At 40.7% G+C, this 19,395-nt stretch overlaps 2 protein-coding genes across 5 annotated transcripts in view; one reads left to right on the forward strand and one right to left on the reverse strand.

The window, feature by feature from the left end:
• CDC45 (cell division cycle 45) overlaps nt 1-4,331 on the reverse strand; it is a 30,329-nt gene extending 25,998 nt beyond the window's left edge. For all 3 annotated transcript variants that reach the window (XM_067539383.1, XM_067539382.1, XM_067539381.1), the window contains exons 1-4: nt 4,222-4,331; nt 1,716-1,775; nt 1,311-1,403; nt 539-676 (exon numbers count right to left, since the gene is read on the reverse strand). In XM_067539383.1, the coding sequence (XP_067395484.1) occupies nt 539-676; nt 1,311-1,403; nt 1,716-1,775; nt 4,222-4,272 (342 nt within the window). In that variant the 5' untranslated portion in view covers nt 4,273-4,331. The remainder of the gene's footprint in view (nt 1-538; nt 677-1,310; nt 1,404-1,715; nt 1,776-4,221) is intronic.
• Nucleotides 4,332-5,018: 687 nt separating this feature from the next.
• Nucleotides 5,019-19,047, forward strand: UFD1 (ubiquitin recognition factor in ER associated degradation 1). Of its 2 annotated transcripts, none has more exons than XM_067539875.1 (12): nt 5,019-5,199; nt 6,299-6,431; nt 7,026-7,058; nt 8,051-8,172; nt 8,441-8,571; nt 9,193-9,265; nt 10,427-10,495; nt 11,066-11,131; nt 11,509-11,556; nt 13,433-13,521; nt 15,345-15,426; nt 16,988-19,047. In XM_067539875.1, exons 1-12 carry the CDS (start codon nt 5,197-5,199, stop codon nt 17,060-17,062), a joined length of 924 nt encoding a protein of 307 aa, XP_067395976.1. In that variant the 5' UTR covers nt 5,019-5,196; the 3' UTR covers nt 17,063-19,047. The 2 variants fall into 2 exon arrangements, with proteins under 2 accessions (XP_067395976.1, XP_067395977.1); XM_067539876.1 differs by having other exon boundaries at nt 5,025-5,199; nt 6,299-6,405.
• The last annotated feature ends 348 nt before the right edge of the window (nt 19,048-19,395 follow it).

Below are 19,395 nucleotides of genomic sequence, written 5' to 3' on the forward strand. Positions count from 1 at the left end.
TGACATATGAAGAAAAATGAATATGTTTATTCTTCTATATCAAAACAAGGTAAGCATAGCAGCACAAAACAAATGGGAATTAGAATGATTTATTATGCAAAAGCAAAGCATATCTGTTAAGGAACATTGCCAAGTAATTTTAGACTATAAACAAAATATCAGCATTCATCATTTAAGGTGTATTACTAGTTACTGAGATGATAAATTATATATCCTAAAAGAAGTCAACCTAACAGTACTATTTTATCTTCAATGGTACAGAACTTGATACATTCTTGGTACAGAACAATGCTACATTCATCTCTGTGAATCTTATGACAGCTACCGCAGTTACCAGTGGTATAATCTTTTACTGAAGGAAAGCATATTTTCCTCTTTTTGACAGTATAACTACTACTGCAAGTTATTGTTCATTTGTTGTCTGCTTTGCTGTTAGCATTGTGAAAGTTGCCTGTGTTGAAAGGAATATAAAAGTGGTAGGTCACTTAGCTTAGTACAGGATATTGTGTACAGTATTCTGCTGAACAGTTTGATTTACCTGCGACTCATTGTAAACATTCACTACACTGATAGGTCTGTGAGTGTCACAGATAAAGAAAAAGGTATCTTCCTCAGGCTGCAGTATCTCCAGGAGGTCAACATTGGCACCACAGTTTATAAGAACAAAATACTGGAACTGAAAGAAACACAACATATCACATCTAAATTAGCAGATTGTTTTCCACATTAACAAATACACACACACACATATATATAAATAAATAAATAAATAAATAAAAAAAACTTTGTAAACTCTTCTGCCTACAAAGCATTTGTTCTTGTACATTAGATTCCTACATTTTCTCCTACAGAGAAAACAGAAACAAGTTTTGCATACAAGAATAATATGCCATGTTTTTGCGGTGTGCAGACTGCTAAGAGGGCTAATGATCTAACCTTTCACAGCTGAAGATGGGTTCAAATTCAGTTTATATAGCTCAAAAGTGAAATCACAGTTTACTTGTGTTATCTTGGCCCACATCATAAAACCACCACACTGTTTGGTGTATTTGGCAGTTTCTCTTCAGAAGTGAGTCATATCTAAAGTAGAAGAAGTATTTGCTAAACCAGGATTATGGCACATTAAAAGAACAAGGTGTGGGAACTTGCCCAGCATTTGTCCCTGGTACATCTAACTTTATCCAACGTTATTTGGGTAACCACTAAACATCTCAATCCAAAATTTAGATATGAATCAGAGGAAAAAGTGTGCCTAAAAATTACAACTATGTAGTTGGATCATATAGAAAGCTCTGATTATGTTTTTTTACCTGATCTTTATGTTCAAGAAATGCAGTTTCAAGTTCTTGCCACCCAGATACTGGGACTAGTGTATATTGTACGTGATCACATTGAAACAATGCCTAGAAAGCAAGCAAGCAAGCCTTTAGCTGATGAGAAAGAACAGCAGCAACTTACTGTAATTCCAGTTCATTCAAGTATCCCAAACTACATTTTTGTATAAATATTTAGGTAGGAATTATCAAGTCTCAGTATCATAAGTGCTGGAAAAAAGTTAGGAAAATAAAAAATTACAACATTTAAAACTGAACTAATTTTATAAACAGTTCCCTAGTTCCCTTTCACTTTTTTGCCTAAATATTGCTGTACAGATCTTTTAAACAATATTTTTTCCCTTCTGTTAGTGGTATGCAATTTGATGAACACAAACTTACTTGGAGTATTTTACAAGCACATAATGCATCTACATCTGAAGCAACAAGAAGAAGAACACGCTGAAAAAAATAGAAGACATCAATATATTAATTAGTGCATATGGCTTGTTATTTCATAGAAATGTAGGCATACCAGGTCATTTGCAAAAGGATCACTTTCCACAAGTAAAATTTAAAATCTTTCAATGCAACAAGCAATACAAAAAGATAAGTAAGGATGAGAGCATCATATTACCATTATTTATGTAAGGTACTCAATTAGACAAGTGGTGAGTAATTTTCAAGAGAGATCTACCAATGATCTTCCTACTCTGATAATTGTTTCATATGGTATGTTTCATATTAATGTCTCCAAAGACAGACTTATTTCTGTTTAATCCTGTCTCTTTACCATAGCCTAGGAGAATCACACAACAGCTTGTAAACAGAGTGTAAACAAACCAGTGCACACATGTTGGTGTAAACGTATCATCTTGTCCTGTTTGACTCTATTGGGTTGTTCTGTAAGGGCTTATCTAGCAATGAGCTCTATGTGGGCAGATCCTTGCTCACAGTCCCTGTAAATCAAGGGGGGCCCCTACCTGGGCAGAAATCATTGCAGCATTGGGGACTACATCAGGATTATTTTTGAAGGAATACTAACAATTGGAAGAATCACATCTCTATATGAAAATGCTGTTCCTTCTATTACAATTAACATCTAAGACCAGTTAGAGAAGTAAGGAAATGTACCCCATAACACTTTGTTTTCAGTCCGTTTCTCCAATTCCCAGAATAGTCACTTAAAGTAGGCTTGAATTAAAAAAAAAAATTTCAAGCTGACACTGTCCCTTTAAGTTTCAGAACAACAAAAAAAGATTTAAGTAGTCCACCTCACAGCAAGACAAAAGCTACACCACAGAGATCTTGTCTTTGCTACAAAATGGTCATATCCTGAGCCCATGTTCAGGATCTCTTCCTGTTAACCATTTCAGGAAATGTTGTTATGCTGGCTTACATGGCTAGGGCATCAATTTTGAAAGTTCAGAACCATTCAATCCTAGAACAGTTTTTAGCCATATTTAAAGTAATGTATATATAATCCACACACAATGGTGTAAGCACAAAATCCTCACCTCCTCAAGCGGTATATACTAGGTCAGTGAAAGAAGCTCTCCCACTGACATAGCACTGCGCACACAAATGCTTTTGTTGGTGAAACTTATGTCATGCAGGGGGTGGAATATTCACACTCCTGAGTGACATAAGATTTGCCAACATAGGTAGCATAGGCATAGTCTGGGTATATGCACACTTGGCTCCCTGCATCGGCTGTGTGCATCCTCACCAGGAGCACTTGTATTGATTGTATTGTCAATGTGGGGCACCATGGGACAGCCCTTGAAAGCTGCAATAGTAGATGTAAGCAATTACATGTTTACACTTACACTGCATCAACCTAAGTACATCAACTGTAACTCTATGCCTCTCAAGGAGGTGGTGCTACTAAACTGGCATAGAGAAGCATTACATCAGCGGGAGCCAAATTTAAATCAAGAAACTTCCACAGCTAGGTCAACGCAGGACAGCTTACCTTGACCTAACCCTGTAGTGTAGGCCAGGCCCTTTGGCTGTTTTCACTGAAAACAAAGATGCATTTTTACATCAAGACAGCTAACTCAATGTAAGACTGGATGTAAAATCCTAGTGGACACAAGGCACTGGTAGCTTTTACCTCCATGTAGCTAGTTGTGTTCAATCTTACACTTCCTATCTGGGGTTTATTTCAACCCAGGTAAAAGCTACAGCTCCTTGTCTCCACGAGATCGCTGTCTCCGTATCACCCCCTCAAAACTTCCCAACACCTTGTTGCTGATTCTGCCTCTGCTCGGGGTGCACTGCAAGAAACCCAGGTAACAAAGCAAAGCACCCTCTGAATTATGAGATACCCAGCTGGGGAATCCTATTCCACTACCACACCGAGGGCTGCACAGACAGATGGTCACTGCAAACCCTACCTGCTGAGTCACAAACCAGCACCTGGCACCAGCGGTGGGTTGGGAGAGGAGCAGGGTGCTGCTGGGCTGCGCGCCCGGGAGGCGGGGCAGGGAGGAAGGGGGCACAGCGCTTGCCACAACTTGGCCATGAAGCTGACAGCTGGGCACTGCACAGCCCAGGAGCGGGGCTCTGCTCCCGGCTCGGCATGACTGCCTGGCCGTGCGGGGCGAGGATCCAGCCCGACCCACCGGGGCGCCGGGGATTAGCGGCAAAGCGCTGTGGGGAGGAAGAGGCGGGTTCCTCCACAATCCAGCCAGGCGGCCTCCACCTTCGCGAGCGACCGGAGAGTTACTCACGCGCGGGCACCGGCCGGGGCTGCTGGTGGAGCCCAACCCCCGGGGGGGCGGGGGCGAGCCCGGCCCCGCTCGAGTTTCGCGTCCCCCCCCGGCCCATCCCCCCGCCGGATCAGGCTTCACCTCTCCTCCCCCAGCCCCAGTCCGGGGCTCCCCCTGCCCCAGACGCCGCTCACCTGGGTCACAACCACCTCATAGAACTCCTTGCGGAAGTCGGAGAGGAACATGGCCGAGGCCAGACCGCTACCGCCGCGCGGCAGGGAGCTGAGGACAATGGCGGGATGGCGGCACTGGCAGTGACTGGGTGAACTGGAGCGCCGCCGCCGCCTTCCTTCTCCGCTCGCTGACCGCCACAGTCAAAGCAGGCGCCAAATCGCGTCCTTCCCCATTGGTCTCTGCTCCCTGGCCTCACCCAATAGAATCCCACTATCTCAATGTTGATTAGACCAACTATCCGCTCATCTCAGCTCTTCACCAATCAGATTGCGAAGAGGGTGAGCCTAAAACGGGCGATTGGCCAATCCACACGAAGCGCTCCTGAAACCGCCATTTTGTTTGTTAGCGTAACCTACCGCCGACGCCATCTTTGATACGGGCAAGATGCCCGTTCAGCCCCCTATAATATATAAACAACCACTGGAATATAAAAAATGTAAATGTTTAGGTATTGACTAGGATAATAAATGTCTTAAATTAAAAAAACTATGTTGACGCCTGTGAAGTTCCGCCTTCCGCCCTTCCCCAAAATGGCCGCAACGGAAGTATCTTTACGCCCTCAACAGTGGCTATTGTTAACACGTTGCATTCTGGGAAATATAGTTTCGTGGCCATAATGGGTCAACCCCCCCCAAAAAATAATTTTCGCTCCTTTGTGAACTATAAAAGTTCTCGGTTTGGCTGCTCACGTTCACAACTGTTAAAATAGCGCCACGCCTGTAGAAGTTAAAAATCCCCCTAAGAGCCGAGGGGCTGGACTAAGAGATTTCCCCCTCCCGGCCGGCCATTTCCCTCAACCAGCGGACTTCCGGCGGGGGCGGGGAAGCAGTCGCTGCATTGATCCTTCCCGGACCCAGAGCTGAATGCTGCGGGCACTTCTCTAGTGTCCCTCGCTGAGATCTGTGAGGCAGGGGGGAGGAGCAGCAGCCGCCAGGATGGTGAGTGTCGGGTGGGGAGCAGGGGGTCGTGTGGGTGTCTCACAGCTGGGGGAGAGACGGAGAAAGCTGCAGAGTCATCCTGGGAGGATTGTTGTACGCAGGCGGGGGGGCGGGGGGCGCTAGAGGAGCATGTACAGCACCAAACACCCCACTGCTCTGTGGGAAGGTCCGAATTTGTCCCTCTGGCTCCAGGGCAACGAGGGAGACCCTCAGGATGTCGGTCTGGGACATGTATAACCCGCCCTGCCCCCACTCAAAGCCCCTCCTCTCAAAGGCAGCCAGCTGGGATAGGAGAGATTTTTAAAGCCCCCTGTGGAAACCCCCATCCCCAGCAAAATCTTTGCTCCCAAGAGCAGAGAATGGTTTAATAAAGCATCTGCAATTCAGCCCTCGCTCACCCACAAATGATTACAGGATGGGGTATGGATGGTTGGTTAGAGTATGGAGTACTTTAAAAGTTTACAATCTAAGGCCCTTATCCTGTATGATCCTGGGCATTTCCTGGGAGGTGCTGAGTGTTCTCTTCCTTTGATTAACAGGTGTGGATGCTACCCCATTGGCTCCCTATGAATGATTCTCTTTCAGCAATGATTAAGACTTAAGTCTGTGTGTTTATCCTATGCCCTGTCATCTTTTCAACCATTAAAGCGAAGTGCAAGGGTACAGAAATATTTTGTCACACCTATGTTGAATATCTCTTGTCCTGTGCTGAAGAGATACAGAAATCACAATCACTTGTATTCCATGTTGAATTTAAATTAATAGTCTATACTGTACACTTGCTACAGCACCGCACAAATAAAGGGTTTTTAGGTTGTGTATGCTTATTTCAAACTGCAAACTGTAGAACAGACATGGATTGTAGAATCAATCAAATTTGATTGTGGCAATAAATTACAGCTGAATTTCCACTTTCTTATCTCATCTGTTTCATTGGTACATACATGTGTCTGTAAACCATATTTATATTAGGAAAAATAAGCACACAGTGTCGATTAAGATGACTGCATTGCAGAACAATCTACTGAAAATCTTAGTCTGCTGGTGTCTTAACAAAGTGGATCGATGTTTGCTAACACAATATTTTTTTCTCCCCCAGTTTTCTTTTAATATGTTTGATCATCCAATCCCCCGAGTTTTCCAGAACCGCTTCTCAACCCAATATCGCTGCTTCTCAGTGTCCATGCTTGCAGGACCTAATGACAGGTCAGATGTGGAGAAAGGCGGGAAGAGTATGTGCATGTTTTATTTTGAACAATACACTGTTGAATGCTATATGTGAATAATAATATTCAGTAGTATTGTTTATGGCAGGTGGTTGCAAAAACAGTATAAGGCCATAAACATAATAAAGCCTGGAGACTTATTGATGACTTTGTGACTTGAGTTAAAGGGTCACTGTCAGATTAAATAAATATTCTCTTCTCACATTAATGTAGTTTAATTGATGTTGAGGTTGTTCCTGATTTACTTACATGTAAATTAGAAGGCCCATTATTTTAAAAAACAAATGGCTTTACCTGTCACTAATAATATAAGCCATTTAAGTGAATAAGATTTAAAAATCTGTTGTTTTCACCATTACTTTTGGAAAACATTTTTGTTAATGTACTAGGGTTTGTAAAAGTTTATAACTTCTCTCACTCGTCCCACTCAAAATCTATCAGATATGTTTGTCTAAATTGATTCCAATAGAATTTGTAGCTCTAAAAGTCAAAACCGGGGTAAAATGCTGTCTGCGAAGAAGGAATGATAAACCTGTACACTGCATTTGCTTTCCATAGCCATTCTGTTCCTAATCTTACATAACTTTCTTATTTCTGCAGTAATTATGCCGCCATCTGCTTTGGATCAACTCAGTAAGTAATTTTTATTTTACTGTAAGAACACTAGAAATATAGTGCTGTATGTATGTGTAGGCAAAAAGCCAAAAGTGCTTTATATGTCCATTAAGATGTGGTTTAAATCAAGATATACCAGGATATCGCATACTGAGGGTAAAAATTATGTGTGTGTGTGTGTGTGTGTGTGTGTGTATGTATATATATATATATATATATATGTGTGTATATATATATATATATATATTTTAAATATTTTGTCTGTCAAGGGGCTTCATTTTCCCTTATCTACACATAGTTCAAGTGCTAGGCAAACTGTAAGCTTTCTAACAGCTGCTTGACACTAATATCAACACTTACATTAATGAAATGTTCATCCTTCTTTATTTTTTTGATGGATGCAAATAATTTGGTGTGTTTGCCAGTTCAGTTCTGTTGTCTGTGCTCCAGTGACTGACATGAATTCACAAAGTTCATTTTATAAGTAGAAGAATGGCGGTTCTAGAAACTAAGTTGGGTTTGTTCCATTCATTCAGATCTGCTAGAAAACAACAGTTTTAGCATACCAATGGCATCAGTGGTGTTCCTCCTCTTTCTAGCTAAGGTGTCTTCTGTCTGGTCTTTATCTTCTTTAATAAACCATGAAACGTTCTACTGCAGTATTAAACAGGATATTATAATTCATGGTCTGAATTTGATTACAGACAGGAAGTAACTGATGACAACAGGACAGTGATTCTACTTTTTAGTGCTAATACAGTAACACTGTCTTATGTTTGCACCTTACATTCTATGGGAAGGTTGGAGAGGCACTTAAGTATGCACGATGGTAATTAAATATTAATGTATGTTTTCTATTTTTGTATTTGTTTGTGGGAGCTGGGATACTGGGAAGGACTCTCCCTTCTCTAGGATATTGGCTCCTTCTCTTGCTAATGTTCAATCTCTGCAAGCTTTATAAATGTGTCATTAGCTTTATAACAAATTGTATCTTTTCTCCCCTCTGCCAGGTCGACTTAATATTACTTACCCTATGTTATTTAAGCTGACCAATAAAAATTCAGATCGAATGACACATTGCGGTGTGCTAGAGTTTGTGGCTGATGAGGGCATTTGTTACCTTCCGCATTGGGTAAGTGGCCTTACACCAAATTGTCAAAAAAGTACAGGATTAGTGTGGTGCTGGTTAATATTAAGGTAGCATAAAACTGATATTACAGGGACACAAAGGACCAAGATTTCACAGTAATTATACCCAGTGCAACCCCATCGATTTCAGGACAGAATATGGCCCAATATATTTACATATTCTCAAAGGAAATTCCATCTAAAAGTTATCTGTTTCTGTTGCATAGATACTGGTATAGTGTCCTGTCTTTGTCACCAGTGTTTCTTTGCAGATGATGCAGAACTTGCTTCTGGAGGAAGGAGGCTTGGTGCAGGTAGAGAGTGTCAATCTTCAAGTGGCTACTTACTCAAAGTTTCAACCACAAAGTCCAGATTTCCTTGATATCACCAATCCCAAAGCTGTGTATCCTTTCACTTCATCCTAGAGGAAGCAACAGAAGGGGTTTTGGCACTAGCTTACCCTAAACAGGGGAGGAAAGGCTGGGGCAGCTTTTCAAGCACCGTTCATATACATACCAGTTACCAGTGCCACCTCTGAAAACTAACAGGTAAGGTAAGTGAATGAAATCTAATAGAAGACAAAGCAAGTGATGAGAGATGTTGAATTTCCTGCAGGAAGCGTAGCATTCTTCTAAATGAAGGCTTAATGATGTGGGGCCAAATCCTGTAGTCCTTGCTCAGGCAAATGGTCTTTGAGCCAAAGGATAAAAGTAAAAAGTGGGAAATAAAGGGTTTTTCTGTAAAATGACTCAATGAGAGCTGCTAGGTGCTTGGCACATCTAAATATCAGGCCACTGGTTCAGAAGCCTAACTGTAGGCATGCCTTGGCTTACTATCTAAAGAACTTTACTGGGTTTCCCTAAGAACATTTATAAGGGATGTTGAATGCCTAATGCTTGTTAAACTATCCATGGTACTTTCATATGTTAGATAGGCCTGGAACCAGAAGATGTGAACTTGCTGATGTATAACTTGAATATTACACTGAAAACAAACATACAGTTCTTCTTAACATAATCCAAAGATTAGAAAATGCTTTGAGAAACTTTGCTTGTCTAACCACTGGTGATGTTATTGCCATCAATTACAATGAGAAGGTACAGTATGTAGTATAAATATTAATATCTAACTAAACCTGTGTGCAGTCCTAAGAAACATAAATCCTGACTCTGCATATGTTTAGCAAATGTGAGCTGTAAATTATGTGACTCTGTATAAATTTTTTTTAGGGTCCCTAAAAACACATTTGTAGAGTCACATAATTTGCAGATATTCACATTTGATTGTCAGTAGTAGCTGAACACTAGACTTACCATGTGTTCAGCTTAAACCATCACACTGGTCCACTCATTTTTCTGCACAGATGTGTAAATGGACACTGTGGGAGCTAAATGTCAAGAGCGAAGAGACCCAAACCAGAAAGATGTAAGTGCTCTGAAACAGTCAGAGGGACACTGGACATCTCAGGGAGACAGATCCATATGTGGGACCTTACCCAGGGCCTTGTGTACTGTATGGCAAGCGGGACCCAGATTTTCTGAAGCCAGAAATACAAAATTCTATAGTAGCTTCACCTGCGTGAAATAAAAAAGGTCTTTGCATTATTCATTCTCAGAATTAAATAATCAGTACAGTAGCCCTGGTGGTGGTCTTAATATTAAATTCTGATCTCTGATACCTTTATGATTACTAAACAGCTTTTAAATTCTAACTAATTTTGCTCCTGGGCAAAATACTTACTTGCCAGGTTTCAGCTCAGCTTAGCTTGGATAACTTATGGGTAAATCTAAACCATTTTGGACAAAGGATTATTAGGAGCAAAACAGACACTTTGCAGCAATAAAACTGCAGAAGACCATTTTATCATAAATTAATACAAGACAGTACATCTATTGTTCCTCAGCCTAGTTTGGAGATGGTTTTTGAAAAGTGGAAGTCAGGAGGTTCAGAACCAAACAACTGGCCTTTGACCAAATCAATCTCTCCAGCTCTAATAAGGGGCCGATGAAAATCTCTAATGTAGAAGAAATCTTCCTTTTTGAAATATAGTCATGCTGGGGGCACCCAGAGGCCCTGATCTGGATTGAAGTCTTGTGCTAGATGCTGTACAAACATAGAGATAGATACAGTCCCTGATCTGAAGAGCTTACTGTTAATTGTAACAAGTTCTCTGTGATGTGAAAATTTTGCCCAAGTTTCTTTGAGTATTAATTTGCACACAGAGGAATAGCTTTATATTATTCATTCTCCTGTTTCAGATCTACGAGCTTCGGGTAATGGAGACCAAACCTGATAAAGCTGTGTCCATCATAGAGTGTGATATGAATGTAAGTTAGAGTCTTTGTGGCAGGATCTTTACTTGCACTTAAATTATCCTTTTGAGAAGGGGCATCTGATCATGACATTTCTGTAACGCAGTATTATCTATGACTATGCTATGGGAAAGGTGAGCAGGCAGCAATACAGATCTGTAACCTTAGTGAGCTGCAACATGAGGCTACAGGTCATATGTCTGGAGGTGACTGAAGTGCCCATAATTCCTGTAGAGCCTTACTTTCAGATTGTTCTCTTGGGCACTTTGTTTTATGTACTTATGAAAGGTGCTGGTCTATTCGACAGCCTGGAGACTAGTCAGAACAGCTGCATGTGGTATTCTGTGCTGCTGTGCCAGTGTGTTTCAATCATGCTGGAGAAGCACCTTCAGAGATGAGTGTCTCAAATTCTGATTGTAACATTTCTGCTAATTGAGCTTTTTTAAAAGAGATCCATTTCCTCTAGTTAAAAATAGAATGGTAGAGTTTGTAGAGATTTTAGGAATGGCATATGATGATGATGATATTAAAATATTGTATCTGCAAAAAAATAAAAACCCAAAACTTTTCTTGCTATAAAATCAGGTGGATTTTGATGCACCTTTGGGGTACAAAGAACCAGAAAGACACACACACCATGAGGAGAGCACAGTAAGTTAAGTTTATTCTTGTATTCTACAGTGCATTTTCTCTAGCTGTCTTCTCTTCTTTCTCTGGTTATGGAGCAAAGATCACTATGGAAGCCTTTCTCAAAAGGTCTTGAGATCAGGCAGTCTAGCCATAAATTTTACTTCCAAGATGCTTATGCCTACATTTATTTTCCTTCCTTACTCCACCCCATGGAGATTGTTCATGTAGAACAACCTATTTCCAGGACAAAAACTTTGTCAAAAATTTCACATTCAGTGACCTTTATAAAATATCTGTAAAAGTTTCATTCTGTAGGAAATCCATGAAACCATTTATGTTAATTTTGCATAACACAGCATGAATGTAATGAAACAGCTTGTTTCTCTTTTCCCTCATAGGACGTAGAAGCAGACCACAGTGGCTATGTGAGTGACCTAGGATTTCGTGTAAGTATCTTCTTTCTATCTGGTAGTGATGAACACTCTAAGCTTGTGGGCAAATCCATCAACTGGGAAGGTGAAAACACATTCCCCATAACTGCACAAATCCAGTTCCTTTGCTCAGGCTTTTTCTTTTTTATCTTAAAAACAAAGATGCAAAGCAACCCAGTTTCACGGGCTTGTCTTAGTCTTCATCTCAGGGCTTCCCACCCCTTCCCAGCTGAGGCTTCCCCCAGCCAGCGCCTGCTTGTTGCAGGTGTTCCTTTCTCAGGCCTTCCAGATGTAAAAGGCTCCTTTCCTGATCGTGGGTCCCTCTTTCCTGAGGCTAGGCTGCCTCTCTTTATAGCAGATGCTACTTACAACATGTAATCACATGACAACTTGGCCTTAAAGAGGCAGCCTTGGTATAGGGTGCTGAGACATGCACATGCACCCAAGAACCCTCATTAGAGCTCTATGATTTTCACAAATATGAAATAACACAAAATAAAATGAAAAACAATGTATAAAATTAAATAAAATGAAAAACTCAACCTGGAGAAGCTGTTCCTGTGGCTCCTATCACACAGGGTTGGGTCTAGCTCCCTGCACCGGGCGGCACAACTTGGTGCATGAGGTCTCAGCGCCACTCATTTGAATGAGTGGTGTTGCGACCTTTTGCATGGGATTGCAATGCCACTCAAGTTTGGCCCATCTGCTCCTCTGTCGTCATGTCATCCCCAGAGTGGGGAGCTGGGCCCATCCCGGGGAATGGGAGCTATTGCTGTGGGGTGAATGCGAGGTGGGCTCGCTCTGCAACTCCCCTTTCCACTGTCTGTAACCCTCTGCCCCCGCCTCAGGCCCTCCCACTCCCTTCAGGGGCAGAATGTGAAATGCTCCCCTGGCATGAATAGAACGAAATAACACAAAATTAAAACGAGAGAAACGTGTAAGATTCTGTGTAATAAGTTCTCATTCCAGGCATTTTCTCAGGAGTTTCTGAGATATAAATACACCAGTAACTTTTTTGTTCTGAATCCATAGTAAATATTACTACTCAAGACACTGATGGGTTGTGTGTAATGGAAGTAACACTTATTTCTGTGGGAAGTAAATCTTGTTTGATAAAATGTTATTGCGAGCACAAACATGGCATCCCCTCTGGACAGTTGCTTAGCACTGGCACTACTGTACCAAGAGACTTGTATATCAATAACTAAGATTTAGAGTAAAAGTTTCTTCCATTATAAATATCATAAAATGATAGACTAAATAACCTGTGAAACAATCCTTCCTTTGTAGTACTGCTTAGCCATTCTGAGATTCAGCCACGTACATATGGAAGCCAGTCTGACATTCTATTCAGTAGTGTGCAGGGATCTGTGCACATTGTAGAACAGGCACCCATATATAGTTTTACAGAGGTATTCTTGCAAAGTACATGCCATTGATGGTGTGGGAGTAGTTCTAGTGTTCTAAACTAGGGCACAAATCACATCACTCTGAAAAATCACTGCCCCTGGGTCTTCAGTGTCTGTCACAGCCCAGTTGTCTAGACCCTGTACTGTAGTCGCTGTCCTTTCAGTCAAGGAAGACCAGAGGCAAATTGTTTCATAGGCAATCAATACCACTTAATCGGCTGGAGCGGTGCTGGCCAGTGATGGTGAGTGCTCTCTATTGCCCCTGAGGAACCACGAGCTGGGAACTGAAATACCACTCCAGTCACATGGCAATGCAGAATACTAACGCTAGTCCATTAGATCAACAGAAATCTTGAATCAGATCCTGTGCCCATTTTAGCCTATTTTTAAAAAACATGATTGCTGTGCTCTTCAAATTTGAGGTGTTAATTTAACAATAACGTGGAACATGTGTAGAAATGACTGTCTGCTTTATACTGCAGGCATTCTCTGGCTCTGGGAACAGGCTAGATGGCAAGAAGAAAGGTGTCGAGCCTAGTCCCTCACCAATTAAACCAGGAGACATTCGAAGGTTAGCCCATTTCATTCAGGATTCCACAGGTGGAAAGTCAATGTTTGAGCAGAATGAATCATTCTTGATGTATTTGTCTGCTTCTGTAATATCAGTGAGATCCTGATTTCCTCACATGGATTTGATCAAGTTAAAATGTACACACTGACTGCCCAAGGCAACTATTTAATATATATGATGCTTTGAAATTGGTCAGATAAATCACATGGACTTAGATCTGCAAAGGCATTTAGGTGTTGCTGCTCTCAGCATTACAACACCTAACTGGTTAGGAGTCTAAAGTTCATTTTCAAAAGGCATTTAGGCACTTGAATCTAAATCCCATCGACCTTTACAAAACTGGGCCATGCCTTGTTGTGTTTCCTGACAGGATGACTGCACACGCATCTCTAAACAGGGCAGATTGATTTAATTCAAAGCAATTTAAATCATCAATTTTAATCATGATTTAAATCGCAAGGAGGAAACCTTGATTTAAATAATCAATTTTAATTGTTTTGCATCTGTACTTTATTTTCCTAAAGAAAAGTTGATTCTCATAGATTGGTGAGCATTAAAACGTGGATTTGCAACTAAATATATCCTTTACATTAAATTTGGTTCTTTTTGCTAACCAGGACGCTATAGCTTAGTTTACATTTATTCAGATTCTTAATCTTTACTTTTTTATTATTTTAGAACACTCTGAATAATGCATTTCTTATTTAACAGATTAATTTTTCCTTGTGATTTGTATCAAGTTCTATTTGGATGGAAACATAAAATTCAATTAAAAATGTGCAAAAGCAGCATTTTAACAATGATGGATACAGAAGAAAAAAGATTTGTCAGAACAGTTTGCATTTAAAACTAATATATGTATTACACAAAGAAAGTATTGTGTGTAGTCAAGGAATGGACCTGATTCTTTCTGGTCATATGTCCTTCAAAATTTTAGAACTAGTAGTTCTCACCTTTCATACCTACTTTTATTCATAAATTGAAACAGGAAAACAAGATTGCTTGTTTTTTCAACTTTCAATTGGTCTCTCAGCTTTTGAATGAACTAATCATTTAGTTGAATAAATTTAAATGAAGAAAATATGCTCTCTGCACCTGCAGAAGAGGCTATTGCTGTCAAATGCTGATTTAGCACTTCAACAAACTCTGGTTCTAGGTTCTTAGCCAGTGACTTCTACCAATTCAGTGGTTTGACTTTCTTTAAAACTTGGCAATAAACGTGCTACTTAATATTATTTTTTGTATTTAATTTAAATGATTTTAGATTACTGTGAGTTTGTCTTATTTTATGTTATCAACTTCAAATTTAATTTTAAATGGATTTATATTTTTAAACTGTATTTATTTTAATAAAAATATCCCATTAAATTTTTAAAAATCCAATTAAAAATTTCAATCAATTTTCATCCATCCTGCTTCTGAATTCATACTCACTACAGTAATAGTCCTGTGAAGATGTGTGCATCCAGCTTCTACCCTAGTTTTCAACATAAGCTTGAACCAGTAAAATTTGATCCCACATGGAAAGTGCAGCAAAGATGCACGCACATGGCTCCAGACAACTTAACTAAATTGAATCATTACAGAAATTTCTTTGCAGTATTTGCTCAGCTCTAGTAAATAAATCTATGGTCTGAATCTGCTAGCAAAATAATCCTAATGACAGCTCTTCAAAAGGAGTGGTTAGGAAGACACTCCAAAAAACAAAAAAAAAACAACAAAAAACTGTAGAAAATAGTGCTTGCTATAGTTTCACATTTATTCCCATGACGAGGGTCTAAAGGCTTATTCAGTACCTTAATATCTCAATCTTTCTTTCCCAGAGGAATACCCAATTATGACTTCAAAATTGGTAGGATCACATTCATTAGAAATTCACGGCCACTAATCAAGAAAGTTGAAGAGGTGAGTAAACCTCTGTGCCTTGCCATATTTGTAGAGAACTTTTAATACAGTGGAACTAACAGTCTTTGAAGGGGTCTGCATTGCTAGTGGGCCCCAGCTCCAACAAACTTGCTTGAACGCTTCAGTTGTTAACCCTAATGCTGCAGACCCATCTGAGTCAGAACAATTAAGAAAAAATATGCTAATTATGTTAAAAATTACTGAAACCTAGTTTAAAATAATTTTCTAATGACATGAGCAAAGTTGCCTTCATGGAAGGCTTTTTAAGGGAATATTGTGGTCCTTGATGTGTGGCTGCAGTTCGATGTGTGATCCATTATTTCCTGATAAATCCTTCAATGGTGGGGACTATTGTTAACTGCTGGGCCCTTTTCTTTCACTATAGGGTGTAACTCCTTTTCAAAGCAGTGGGAGTTATTTGCTCCCTGTGGGGAAACTGGGCCCCTGCTTGTAGCTCGGTAACTATTGTGCAGTCAACAAGATTTGCCACTAAAAGTCTGTATTGGTAGCATTTTAGTGTGATGGGGTTTAGGCCATGTCTACACTGAGGGCTAGTCTACACTTAAAACTTTACAGTGACAGAGTTGTATTGCTTGTGTAGCTGTGTTATGCTGATGCGAAAGAGCTTTCCCACTGACATAATAAAGCCACCTAAACGAGCAGCAGTTGCTATGGTGGTGGAAGAGCATCTTCCACCAACATAGCGCTGTCCACACTAGCGCTTCTTGCCAGCAAAACTTACGTCGCTCAGGGGAGTGAGTTTTTTTTTCCACAACTCTGAGTGACAAAAGTTTTGCTGGCGTAAGTGGTAGTGTAGACAAAGCCTTACAGCGGCACAGCTGTACCGATACAACTGTGCCACTATAAGAGTGCTCATGTAGCTTCATTATGCAGACAGGAAAGGTCTCTCCTGTTGGCATAATAAAACCAGCACAACAAGCAGCAGTAGCTATGTCAGCAGGAGAGCACTTATGCCAGTAAAACTTAAGTAACTCGGGTGTGTTTTTTTTAAACCCCTAAGTGACAAAAGATTTGCCAAAATTAAGGCCATGTCTACACTAGCACTTATCTCTTCAGACTGGTGAATAATGGGGAGAGGGAGTTACTGGCAGTAAAGATTAAGAGCTTCTTGCTGAGCATAATCAGATCCATTTTCTAGGCTCCCTGGCTTTGCCAATTCACAACCTGTGATTGCTCACAGAGAACTTCAATTTTGAAACTACTCACTGATATTGAATATTACCTACAGGACAGAAAGCTCAGATGTTCTCATGTTAGCTGACTTAAAGAGATTTGCCTGGTATACTTTTGGGGGAGGAAATATAAAATGGAAGTGATGCTAGGGTATTTTGAATGCTGCTATTAAATCAATGAAAGGTCACTGAAACACTAGCAACTTTTGGGAAAGGAAGCTTTTCTGTATAAATTATGAATGTGAAATCTCAATAGCCAGTGCATTAGTGCTTTTATCATGGAATGTTGTCTGAAGCAGTTCTTCAGCTTGTATTATTATTGAACAAAGAAAACCTAAACAAATGTCTCTTCTTCCTCTTACATTCAGGATGAGTCTGGCAGCCGGTTCATTGCGTTTTCAGGAGAAGGCCAGTCCCTCCGCAAGAAGGGAAGAAAACCATAAGTTATGGAACCTTTGGTCAATTGGGGAGAATAAAATAACATTGCAGCGTATTGGATCTTAGTTATTGGGTTTTAGAAGAGGGAGACTATTTGGTCATATGTAACACATGGACCCTTTGGCTTTGATTTTACTTTAAAGTAGAGTTAGTGATTTAGGAATTCTTACTTTTCAATTGAAAACTAAGATCCAGGAGCTTGTAGTGGTTATTGTGTATGCTGGAAACGGGAAGCTGTCAGATAAATCTGAGAAACAAAACCACCAAGCTGTACCTTATTCAAAGGGTCTGTCTTTCTGCTGGCTCAGTTCTGAAGACTACATACTACTTTCTTTTATATCCCCGATGATGATGGTATCATGTTGCTCTGAGCTTGTTAATTTGCCTTGTACATTTGTTTACCACACCTTCAAACAACTTTTCCATTGCCATGTTCTCCACAAAACAAGGCATATGCTTTGGTGACATAAGACCTCAGTGGGAGGACTTGTATCTGATTTTGTTCTCTTAGATGTTAAGTAAGAAACCAACCTAAGGAAGTCCCAAGCTCTGACAGAGAACCAATACTTGTCTTTTATAATTGTAGTTAAAGACATGACTTCATACCTTTCTAATAGTTAAGATACAATAGGTCAGCTTAATATCCACCAGTTACTAGTGAAACAGCAGCATGTGTATGGAGGGTGAAGCCATGGCTTCTTTTGAGTTGTTGGATAACTGAGTACAAATGTCTAGTTCCTTCTTCTTCTAGAACAGTAATGTGATTCCCATACCTAACACATAGGGTCTTTAATCTTCATTGCTTCCTCCTTTACACTGACACAATCTAGTTTGTTCAGCCTGCCTAAAACGTGCATAACTCTTCTTTACTGAGCTATGCCCCTTCCTCGAGCCTGGCTTAAGGCAGAGATGCAGGGCTCTCCATGTTTGACTACTCTCAGATAAAGCAATATTTTTTTTAAATGCCTATATCAGAAAAATCCACAGCATCCTGCCCTTCTCTAAAAATTAACACACTGTCTATTTTCCGACAATGTGACCTATACTGAGAGATTGATAGAAAACATGCATTTTGAAGGAAACTGCTTTTAGATAAAACCATTCTACATGTGCTGGCCTATGGGAGTTGGCCTACTACCATTATCACTCCAGATGTGAATCATAACAAGGATGGTGTGATCAGCTGCTGTCTGCCAGAATTGGCTAGATCAGAAATATATCATAGACAATAATGAATGATCATTTATAGCTGCCTAAAGCAACCTCCTTAATCACATAATAGAAATTGGATATATCTATTATATAAAAAGTAAAACAAGAGTTATTTCCTCACACCGACTCTGATGTAATGAGTGAGAGTATTTGTGCCAGTAGTAAGGTGTCTGATTTACATAGTTCAGGTCTGAAGTACTCTGGAGTGCAGTGATATCCAGAGTTGGGGGGGAGGAATTTGCCTTGGGCTTACATCTGTTAGCCATGTCTGTTGCATTTATAAGACTTCTCAAATCTCCTTAGTAAGGCAGTTTTACCCTTACTGAAGGTGACCTCACAATCAAAGGTTTGCAACTAGTGTGTGGTTCATAAGAAACTTCATTTTAATTATAGGTTTTACTAACAAATTTATAATTAAGCATATATAATAAACATAAGTTAGTTTGTTTCAAGTATAAGTGCTTTGTAGTAAGTCTTTCCTTGCAAGGTGAATGTAACATCCCTTAGCAGTAGACATTGGATGTGTGGGGGAAAACAGGTATCTGGGGTGGGGCAAGAAGGTAGCAGGGCCATTTCCTACTCTATAAAATCTTAAGTACTTTGTTGAGCACAAAAGCAGACCTGCACTCTCAATTTATATTACTTGGCGAGGGCTGTGCCTGTTTATTTTGATATTGGTGTTAGTTGTTGTTATTCAGAGGCCATGACAATGGGCGCTGCCTAAAAATCCAAGAGCATCCAAACCTCAACTCACCTAGGGCTCCATTGCAAACCTGCATGGAGCGGAACTGCCGCCAGCTGCCTTCTCCTCCCTGGGGCAAGCGCGGGAAGGGCAGGGAGACCCCAGCCTTTTGTCCCTCGGGCAGGGAGGGAAGGCGGGTCACAGCTGCCTTGCGGGTTATGCTTTAGCCACTTGTGGGAAGGAAGGCGTCTTTCTGCCAGCCCGGCTTGATCCCCTCTCGCCCGAAGCTAGGCCCGGGGCATTCGTCGTTCCTTCCCCCTGCAGGCACGGTTTTCCCAGCGTTGGCATCCTAACATCCTACTCCCAATCCCCCTCAGCTGCTGCTCCCGCGCGACACGTGCTGGTGCCTCCCCGCCTCGGCCTCTGTCGTGCGCGCTGAGAGCG

Source organism: Emydura macquarii, unplaced genomic scaffold (genome assembly GCF_026122565.2).
Source record: "Emydura macquarii macquarii isolate MOO-44397 ecotype Brisbane River unplaced genomic scaffold, CSIRO-AGI_Emac_v2 contig_554, whole genome shotgun sequence".
NCBI lineage: Eukaryota > Metazoa > Chordata > Testudines > Chelidae > Emydura > Emydura macquarii.

Bases quoted from the DNA above. Each gene is read 5' to 3' on its own strand.
- UFD1 (XM_067539875.1), top strand. The intron at 8,173-8,440 runs GTAAGTGGCCTT...GTTTCTTTGCAG, and splicing joins TTTGTTACCTTCCGCATTGG to ATGATGCAGAACTTGCTTCT. The intron at 11,557-13,432 runs GTAAGTATCTTC...TTTATACTGCAG, and splicing joins TGAGTGACCTAGGATTTCGT to GCATTCTCTGGCTCTGGGAA.